Source organism: Cyclopterus lumpus, chromosome 1 (genome assembly GCF_009769545.1).
Source record: "Cyclopterus lumpus isolate fCycLum1 chromosome 1, fCycLum1.pri, whole genome shotgun sequence".
In the NCBI taxonomy this organism is placed as follows: domain Eukaryota; kingdom Metazoa; phylum Chordata; class Actinopteri; order Perciformes; family Cyclopteridae; genus Cyclopterus; species Cyclopterus lumpus.
The window spans coordinates 16,323,155-16,333,898 of NC_046966.1; the positions used below are offsets into that span (position 1 = coordinate 16,323,155).

The 10,744-nt window shown below is 39.2% G+C and overlaps 1 protein-coding gene across 1 annotated transcript; it reads left to right on the forward strand.

Annotated features, from left to right (window-relative positions):
• Window positions 1–411: 411 nt before the first annotated feature.
• Window positions 412–9,973, forward strand: LOC117731281 (tetraspanin-5). The gene is made up of 10 exons (XM_034533527.1): window positions 412–894; window positions 2,985–3,035; window positions 4,312–4,458; window positions 4,551–4,721; window positions 4,819–4,944; window positions 6,271–6,318; window positions 6,982–7,098; window positions 7,177–7,238; window positions 8,005–8,057; window positions 8,177–9,973. The coding sequence occupies exons 1-9, from the start codon at window positions 811–813 to the stop codon at window positions 8,015–8,017; spliced, it is 819 nt and encodes a 272-aa protein (XP_034389418.1). The 5' UTR covers window positions 412–810; the 3' UTR covers window positions 8,018–8,057; window positions 8,177–9,973.
• Window positions 9,974–10,744: the final 771 nt, after the last annotated feature.

Genomic DNA, 10,744 nt, shown 5'->3' on the forward strand with positions numbered 1-10,744 from the left:
TGTGACTAAAATAACTAACAATAAATCTTGCTAGTGTGAAATGAAGCGGGATCATACAACACATCATACTAATCATCTGACTTTTAAAGCTTGTTATTATTATTGAACTTTTTATATATGTGTTGCTTGTATTTATTTATTACATAATGTCTGACCGCGATTTCTTTGTGTTGAACACGTTGGGTAGCAATAGCTCAATAGGTCTCATAAAGTTTAATTTTTACAGTCCTAATTTATATTATGAGCCAAATGAATTAGTCGATGGATGGATATATGAATAAATTATACTCTAAAGTGATTAATATCATGCCATACTGTAATTCATGGTCACACGAGGGCAGTGGCGCCCTCTTCTGAAGGAAGTCCCGCCTCCTGTGACCAGTAAAGGCTCTCATTGGCTCCCATTCATCCATCCATCCATCCATTATCATTGGCTCCCACGGATGTCAATTAAATGACTCGCCATGTCTACATTATGGGTCAGATAGAAGACCATCAGCTTTAATCTGCTTGACTTCAGTGGATTTATTTGACCGTTATACCTCTTGAGAAAACCTATTTCGGGAACAAACAGACATCTTTGCTGATACCGACAGGTCTGACGCTCCTCTGCGGCTTCACCTGCGCCTTTTGTCCGCGGAAAGAGCTCCCGGGGGATGTTTATCAGCAGACGCTAAAACAATTGTCGACGCGTTTGTCGAGGCTTAAAACAAAAATAAAGGTGTTTCCACAGCCAGGCTGTCAACATAAGAGGATAAATGTGAGTCCTTTCCCACTGTGGGCGGCGTTTAAGATACAACATCCATCCAAATGATGTCAGGAAAGCATTTCAAGGCTCACGAAGTGAGCTGCTGCATCAAGTATTTCATCTTCGGATTCAACATCATATTCTGGGTAAGTCCCCCTTGTTTGTTGTTTTTCAGACTTCGGGCCTGGTTGGTCCTCCCTCGGCTTAATACACACTGGCGTTACATGTTTGTGTCCGCAACCATCAACGGCTTCCGCCGGAGCCGTTTTCTTTCTCCCCGTTGGGTTGCATTCGGAGACATGGCTCATTGCGTCATCCCCGGCTATGAGCTCGCACGAGTGTCACCTCGCAGCCTTTTGTTATTTTGTGCAGACAGCATCCAGCGAGAGGGCTTTCCTGACACCATCACTTGCCTTGGCTGCATCGTCTGAGGACATGTTTGTTATTATTGTTGCGGTGTCAGTGATGTTTGTGCAGAGCAAAACATATATCTTCATCCACGATCTGAGTGAAATCGTAGGGGAAACAAACACATGATCTGGTTTTAGAAGGACAAATGCATTTATACTTTGTTGAGACTATCGCCCATGAAACCAGACCTTCACAGGATGGAATAACCTGCTCTTGTGCATTGAAACCCACCAGTAAGCCCAGTAAAGACTTCTGTATGTCCCACTTTGGGCCTCCAGTTAACAGAACCTGGCTGAGTGCTTTAGTAGGTTAAGGTATGCTTTATTGTTAAAGGCAAAACAAATGACTTTAGGGATGTTAGACATTAGTAATCCAAATCAAATAAAACAATATAAATATATATATATAAAGGGCCATGTAAGATAACATGGAAATGATGTACATAATGCTACAATATATAACACAAGTATAAATAAAAAAGATATAAATGCCATATTAATGGAAGTACTAAGTATGACAGTATGCCTTACCTGAAACCTGATTAGGTGACTAGTTGTTTCCTCGATTGACAGAAAACTAATATGAGTAATTGTTTAAAGATGGCCAACATTTGATGAGAATTCACTGCTTAGATTATAGTAAATATAATTATTTGGAGTTTGATGAGCATCTTCACCAGTTCTATAGACCTCCATAAACTTTACAACTGCAAATTATTTGCATGTTGGCTTTTATAATTGACTGCAATGATAAATTAATTATCAGAATTATTGCGAGTTAATTCGCTTATGATGGACTAATGCAATGTTGCAGACTGCTCTCCTCCTGATATTAGTATGTATTGTTTGTGATACAATAACTTCCACAAATAACTGCCACTTCACATTTTGATGCAAAATGCATGTGCATCAAAAACTATTGTCAAACAGCAGATTTGCAATATTGTCAAAATGTCCTCTGTGTCCCAGCAACATTAAAAGAAGAACTATCAAAGTATTAAAAAAAGAATGTCGACAGAGTTATAGTGCCCGGCAATTAGATCTCCTTGTTGACCGTCTGTGCCATAAGGGAAGCCTTCATGGACATTAGAGTGATGAAGAGGAAGGCCGTCTGTCAGGCCCTGCCGAGGGTTTCAGCCTTCAGCCCGTGACCTCTGTGATCCTTTCACCATTCATATGTCATCAGAAGAAGTTGGCTACGCCACACATCTTGTTCCCGCCTTCTTCCTCTGCAACGGTTTCACAAAAGAAAATCCCCCGACGAGCTCTTTTGCAAAGTGCTTTGTATGTTATAGGGGAACAAACCGTAACTAGGATCCAGTCTTTAAGTGGGTCTAATTGTAAAAAAAGTTATTTTTAAAGAGCATCATTATTTGTTGATTGGCACTAGCAGTTGTTTAGATCTCGATAAGTGGGTTTAGTGGATTTTTATTCTTGTAATGTTCATGACATTTACCTTCTGTTGATAAATACCAGTCTTATAATTTTAAATATCCTAATTTTAAAGTCAACGTGAACATTCTAGAGCTTTTAACCAGATCTGATGGTTGTCATCAGCAGATAACGTTTGCTCAGTTGTTTTGGAGTGTTGTCATGCGAGTATGTGAGGAACTTAAATCATGCAGCTTTCAGGCTGTTAGAAGATGCGTTCTCATGTGGGAGTCTCACGATACCGCAGAGCAGATCGACACCAGAAATATTAGGTTGACGGATCACTGCCAGGAAAATCTCTCTGCGGTTTCTCTTCTGTGTGATGACTACGTGTTGCAGTCGCAGCAAAAAATAACCCTGCTCTCTTGTCTCTCTCTTCCTTGTCTGCCTGCTAGTTCCTTGGAGTGGCGTTCCTCGGCATCGGGTTGTGGGCATGGAGCGAAAAGGTGATTTCACTGCGTATCTCTCTGTGTAACAATAACATGAATCAATGTATTGTGTGAATTAAATACCTGCAAATGGTCCATAAACGAAGCAGATCCTATCAATGAATCTGCGCTCGCCTACGCCCAACTGAGTGCACAACATGAGGGCAGTGGCTTTACTGAGTCAGAAAGGAATGTCATGCTTTCCGGTCAGACGCCCCTCTGAACAATGCACAGAAGGAAAGATGTGATGCACGTCACATATCCATTTGCGGTCCGGCTCCGGGGGTGTCGAAGGGGAAGACAGGCAGTCGAGTGAGGTTTCATCTTGACTTTCACTGAAGAACTTTTTAAAGGTCAAGATCATTTCGTGGATTATTGCTTCATCTTTCATGTATGACTGCAACCAGAGAATGTGACATTAAATAAATCACTTCAACAATTGAATTAGCAGTTTAACATTATATGAAAAAAGAGGCATGTCTGTTTGTTAAGTATAAAACTGGAAGCAGCTGTTTGTTAGCTTAGTTCAGCACAAATACTGGAAACAGAGGGAAGTCTGGCTCTGTCCAAAGGGAACACAATTCACCTACAGGCACCTATGAAGCCCACTAACTAACACAACATACCTCATTTGTTTAATCCGTACACAAACATCATCATCTGACTCTGGCAAGAATATGAATAGGTGTATTACCCAAAATATCAGACTCTTCCTTTTAAGTGATTATCTAAACAGTTGGCAATGCACGAGCTGTTTCAGCTCATCACACAATTGACGTTTTGGGTTCGTGGACACTATAAGCTCACGGAGACGGTGGACTTAATGATTTATCTTTATAATGGCTTTTAGCCTTTCACCCAGGAGAGTTTAATTAAAATTCAACGAGGTCCAGTTAGCGAGAATTTGCTCACGCAAATGTCCGGAACATCATAATGATGTCTAACTATGATTTAGTGCCATATATATTGAAGTAGTCAATTACCGACTGTCATTTCAAATATAGAAAGTTCCATTTGAACTGGATGAGTTATAAATAATACACTCTCTAATAATAAATAAATGATCTTCTCTCATTTCAAGTAAAAGGACTGGATACAAACATAAAATACATAATAGAAAGCTTTAAAAAAAAGAAAATAAATATTTGAGAAAAATGAACTGAACTGAATTGTGCTTCAGCTTCAAATTCAGGTAATTCAGGTGTGAAGTGAAGTCACCCAAAAAAGCCAATCTGGGCCTGGCCGCGGTCCGCCTATTAGTGACCCCTGCTCTAACCCCTCTCTGTCTTTCCAGGGTGTTCTCTCCAACATCTCGTCCATCACAGACTTGGGCGGCTTTGACCCAGTCTGGCTCTTCTTGGTGGTGGGTGGTGTGATGTTCATCCTCGGATTCGCTGGCTGCATCGGAGCGCTGCGAGAAAACTCTTTCTTGCTCAAATTTGTATGTTTGCTTGTCTAACAATCTTGTGTGAAGAAGTGAGAAAAGCTGTTTTGTTTTTGCTCTCATAATGATATTGGTCCAATGTATTTCAGTTCTCCGTGTTCCTGGGTATCATCTTCTTCCTGGAGCTCACTGCAGGAATCCTGGCCTTTGTCTTCAAAGATTGGATCAAGGACCAGCTCAATTTCTTCATTAACAACAACATTCGGGCCTACAGAGACGACATTGATCTGCAGAACCTGATAGACTTCACCCAGGAATATGTGAGCACGATGTTTCTTTATCCACTGTACTTGACCATTTCTGTTGGCCATTGTTGACATATATGAGAGTTTATTTTGTGTCTATTTAACCTTGTAGTGGGAGTGTTGTGGAGCCTTCGGAGCCGACGACTGGAACTTGAACATCTACTTCAACTGCACCGATTCAAACCCGAGTCGTGAGAAATGTGGAGTGCCCTTTTCCTGCTGCACCAAAGATCCAGCGGTGCGTCATCACATAAACTCGCCACACTTCAATATTTCTAATCCACAGCCAATTCATTCACATTTACGGTAAACACAACAAGCCTTTGGGGTGGAATTTGGCCCTTTTGTGTCTAAAAGTTGGAGTACAAATTGAGTAAGTCCCTTTCTAACATGTTGAAACCTTTAGTTTGGGGGAATATTTTGAAGGTCCTCCCTGTGACTCATGGCTTGGTTATCTGCGTCCTCCAGCAGGCTGGCTGACGCTGTCGACTATCATGGCTTGCCTTCAACAGGACGTCAAGGCCTCAGTGTTTAGTCCGCTCTAACCCTGCCAACACAGCAAAGTATGAAAGCGAATAGGAGGAGTTATCTTGGGCCAGAAAAATGCTTGAACTGCTGCTTCAGCAGCGAGTCTTTTTTATTTGCTGACCTAAAGGCCATCCTCTTTGAGAGCAGCACTTCATAACAACTAGCATGGATATAACATATTTAACACATGATTCAAAATTAAAGCACTCTGAAGTGCTAAGCAAAGGTGTGTTTAAGTCTTTTGAGGCGATCACAATTTTTTAAATAAATAAAATGCAAGTCAATTACAAGTCTTTAGGATCTCTGATTGCTGACCATTAAAATGAAACCACAATTAAATAATAAGGTTGGTATTTTTCTTACTGTCATCAAAGACCATAAAAACACTAAAACCAATAATGTTGCTCTTCTCTCAATATTTACTGAGTTCCTTCGGTCTGAGTTAATTATTTCCTACCTTTTTTAAAAGGGTCATAAATGCTGTGTTATTTAAAAAAAACAGAAAAACAAGAGGTTGTAATTTCCCCAGACAGCTGGGTTATGTAGTTCTCTGTAGCAAAATCGATGAGGAATAATGAGTGCATTAGCTCAACAGTGGAGCTCTGTGGCACAGAATAATGAGCTATATTCAGCACTTACAATACTTGTTAAAAGGTTAAATTGCTGTTTTTTTTAGACTTTGCATGGGATTTGTTGACAAAAAGAAAAATAGCATCACCAGAGTTTTGTCAATCCAAGCCTGCCCTGTGTCTGTTTGATGTTTCAGGTCAACTCTAACAGCACTCAAGTCTAAAGTCCCAATATTTGTGACTTAAATCTGAGTGAAATCCAAGCCTTGGTCTGCGCTGGTTTAGTTCACAGCAACTAATAGTAATACATTAGACCAATATGTTAATCTCGGCAGCGACAAATATGAAAATAAAGTCCAGGTTGAAAACAAGCAGCATTGCCGTTCTTGCATCTTCCCGATATCCCGTCTTTAAAAGTGTCTTGACTTTTGAAAAATGTTTAAGCGTGAACCATCTTCTCTTCACAGGAGGATGTCATCAACACTCAGTGTGGCTACGACGTTCGGGCAAAAACGGTGAGTGGCTTAACAGAAACTTCCATTCATAACAGAGATTGAGAACCTCATCTTAAAGTAAGCCAGTGCTATAAAACCGTCCAGGTGTATTTGGCTGCATGAGGTCATGCATCAGGTACTCCACCCTGGGCACAATATTCCTCTTTCAATATGTTTCTCAACTGCACGGTCTTCAGAATACAGCAGCTGGCTCCCCATCAGCACTTTGGCCCGGGTGGTATTACTCATGCTGCAGCAATGCACTGGGAATTGAATCCCCTCCCCCATCATTAGATTTGGCCTTACTCCACAGCAGCATAATGTAAGGAAAAGGCTGTGTTTGTTTTATTGACTTGAAATGTGGGGTAAAAGGCAGAGTGGACTAGGTTTTTGAGAGTCAGAGTAGAACAACATTGAGCTGAGTGTGTGTTAACAACCAGGCAACATTAGTACAGAAAGATTTGATTGTGAAGGGCTTTCAAGGAGACCTCAAGATGACATGTAATGTAATGTAATGACAAGTAGAATCATGTCATACCATTAAAAATAACTATGTTGTCAAGTGCCGCAAAGTAAATACTTTTTTTTTTTTTTTAATTTTACAAGGATAAACAAAGTAAAAGCCAAATCCTTCATCCGCACTTACCTGTTGGGCTTTAACTCTGTTTTTTAATGTTCTGTCAGGACTCTGAGCAGCGGACCTTCATCTATATCAAAGGATGCGTTCCTCAGTTTGAGAAGTGGCTTCAAGACAACTTGACAGTGGTGGCAGGCATCTTTATTGGGATTGCATTACTACAGGTGAGGAACAATGTGAATGCTTTACTTTAGTATCTCGTCTCTGTTTACTTTGTATTTACCCATATTTCTTTGTTTTAGATTTTTGGCATCTGTTTAGCACAGAATCTTGTGAGCGACATCGAAGCTGTGCGAGAGAGTTGGTAGGTGGCAGCTTTGTGTTCATTCAAGCACAATTTTACTCTGGGAATAGTGATTTATTAATAATACATTTTGGGAAATTGATGAAGAATCATTTTACTTTAGCTGTAGAAGTTTAGGACTAATGAAATATCCCCTATTGGATGGTACAGAAATATGATACCAAGATTCATGTTCCCCCCAGGATTAACTCTGGTGATCCCTTTTATAGCCATCACCATCAACGGGTCAAAATGTTAATTAATCCTGAGAGATTTTGTAACATATACATGATGGATGAGCATAACATTTGGTGTAGAGATTCATGGTTTGTAGAGAATGACTCCTTACAGACTTTGGGGATCTTCTGACTTTTCCTATAGCGCCACCATGAGGTTGGCATTCGTGGTTTTTCAACATATACCTGCTAACTAATGTCATTCCCACCATCCTCAGCTGTATTGAGTATTTACTGCTAAACAGCAAATATTAACATGTTAACATTCCTAACTAAAAAGGTTGAACATAGTAAACATTAGACATGTTCATTGTGAGGATGGCAGCATGCAGACAGTAGCATTTCACCCAAAGTGCCTTGAGACTCAAAACTCCAGCAACACTTAGTATTTATGTAGTTTTTACAAACACTAATACATATATATAAAGTTGTGCCAGATTGTGTTGTCCACCAAGCACCGCCGGTAAGTCTTGTTATGTAGTTGTTCATTTTATGTCTTAATTTTACAACATTTTCATCCGCACTTAAATCTTTCTTTTGTTTTTGTGCAGTTTGTTTACCTAAGATCTCCACAGCATCTCCAAAGGCACGACGGATGTACCAGGTAAGCACTTTTAGATTCACCATTAATGTTGCAGCCTATACATATTTATATTCATATTGATTGAATCAATTGATGTTCCCATGTCTCTTTGCACTGAAATGTTTTCTTTGTGTCTACAGGACTCTGCAGTTTCAGACGCCAGCAATGAAGGGAAATAAATGAATCGGCTCACGTGTCTAGAGCGAAGAGTCTCATTGACATGTAAATAGTAAATGTAGAGTTATTTTTAGAGTTTTTTGTGGCCCTATTTCTGAATGAAGCACAGCCTCTAAATGGTATTGTAGCTCTCGTACAGCACAAATCAAAGAAATGCAATGTAAATGTATCGCAATACAAGCAGATTTGATGCTGTAGTGGCTCAAAGGACAAGTGAAGAGCGGAGAGGGTCATAACTAGATTAACTGGTAGATTTGATGTTTTTATTAGAGGTAGTGCTTCATTCAGAGAAGGGGCTTGGTTTTATATGTCGCACAGCTGCAGTTTTTAACACTGCGTTTAAAGGTTGTGTACAAAGATAAAAGTGATTCTGGAAATGCACTGCATGCCTATTGTCTACTGGTAGGACATCGGCTTTCCTAAATGTATTTCATTAATGTTAAGTATTTTAAAAATATTTGTAAAATAGTCACAATAGTTGAGAGTGAATCGGCTGGTTGGCACTTTGTTGAATGTTTAATGGACTCTTCTCAAAGCAACAGCTAATTAACTTTAGAGTCTCCGTTTCCCCATCTGTGACATTATGCTCGTATTTTACAGATACAGTTTGTAAGCAGAGTTTTTGTGGAGCCGAGGTGGATATAAAGAATGATGAAGGGAAGTGATTGATATTGTAGGCTTTGCAAAAGGTGCATTTCGCTGAGAGTTTTGGCAGTGACATTAAAAGAAATGTCCAAATATACTGAAAGAAACCAGAATATGTGACATCCAAACTAAAACTTAAGCCTTAAGCACTTTAATCTTATAAGTGATTTCTGTCATGATGGGCTGTTATTTTGACAGCAGCCACTGGAGGGGGCACTTTTCCTTAAACACTTTCAAACTGCATCTGTTACTTCATGGTGCTCCATAATGTCATTTTTTCTTTTTTTTTTCTCCCAAAAAGCATTGACAGAAAATGTTTTCCAGCACATTATGATATGAGTGTTGTGCCGTTCCTTGCACATTATCTTACTGTCAGTGTTCACAGTCATGTTCCTCTTATTTTCTTTTTCTTGTTTGTTGCTGAGGTGTGTTTCTTTAATGAAATCTGCCTAATTGATGAGATACCTTTGTTTGTTGTGTTTTAGATTTTTTGATCTGTAAGTTTTCACTGGAAAATTAGGATACAAGCTATTTCCAATACTCATCGTGCGGCATGCTGCTTGGTGGAACTGACCTGAACCTAGTAATGATTTATAGCCGACATAGATACATTACTTGAAAGTAGAGCACACAAGCTCTCACCAGCATTATTTTAAATGCAAACTGAGATACAACTTATATGTTTTCTCTCTAGACGTCACTTTATGTCGACCTTTATTAATAGAACTGCACAGCATGAAAAGTAAAAGCAGCCGTTTTATGTAGAGGCGCTGTGAGCCTGCAGTGTGTTACACAGAGCTTTTCTTTGCAGTCAAATCTTCTGCAGCCTTGATGAACTGAACTGAACATCCTTACACAAAAGATATGAAATAAATGCATTTCAGCATTTTGAAATCTTCTCAATGTAATACAGCTGCAGTGGGGTTAAATATCCTTTTTTCCACTATAAGCTTCATATGATTGTTGTTGACTGATCACACTTTTTCTTACCACTCAGTGCCATATTTGAGATTTCTACATCCCCCTGATTATAACTTTTCTTTATGTGTACTCCTAATTCTTGTAAATAGCTGGTTGTAAATATATATATCTAAATAAATGTGGGTCTTTGTAAACTCTTGTCTGTGGATAACCCATCTTATATAGATAGCATACACACTTTATATAGATCACACATTGGGGGAAAAAAAGTAATGGACTGCCACTTAATTCTTATTTGAATATATCATGAATATCCTGAGAGGAGCTCAAACTTGAAGAATACCACTAGACATCCATTCAAGAGTGCTGTCTCTATTACATTTCTCAAATAATCACAATTTCAGCTGCATCAGTTTCTGAAAAGTTGTTGGAAAGGGCAAAACAGATTATATACACACACACACACACACACACACACACAGAGACAGACTTTTCTTTCAACACAACACTGATACTTTGCAATTTAGATACGCAGCTTTGATAAGCGTAAGTCTTTGCTGTGTTATCAGGCAATTAATTGCAAACCTATGACCTGACCTTTGGCCAGATGCCTCAGTGTTACTTCCGGCCCGTTTCTGGACTCAATAGCAGACTTGATGTAATCAACCTTCCTCTCAAACATAATATAAATGAAGTCAACAGTCAACTACTGTAAATTACCCTTCTTCTGATCTTTTTGTTGTCCAGACAACTGCACTATTTGACAAAGAATTGTCAAAATCACTTTGGTTCTGTAATTTCAGATGATTTTACTGATTAGCACACAACCAGGGTACTGCTCAAGATGTTATTGTCCCTTGATAACGTTCATCAGTAGTTTTGCATTAAATTACATTCATAGAGCTGACACTTTTATGCAAAACGACATACAATTGTGCATTCCACCACGTTTACAACACAACAAC

Bases quoted from the DNA above. Each gene is read 5' to 3' on its own strand.
- LOC117731281 (XM_034533527.1), top strand. From the start codon at position 811: ATGATGTCAGGAAAGCATTTCAAGGCTCACGAAGTGAGCTGCTGCATC. The intron at 3,036-4,311 runs GTGATTTCACTG...CTGTCTTTCCAG, and splicing joins TGTGGGCATGGAGCGAAAAG to GGTGTTCTCTCCAACATCTC. The intron at 4,459-4,550 runs GTATGTTTGCTT...AATGTATTTCAG, and splicing joins ACTCTTTCTTGCTCAAATTT to TTCTCCGTGTTCCTGGGTAT.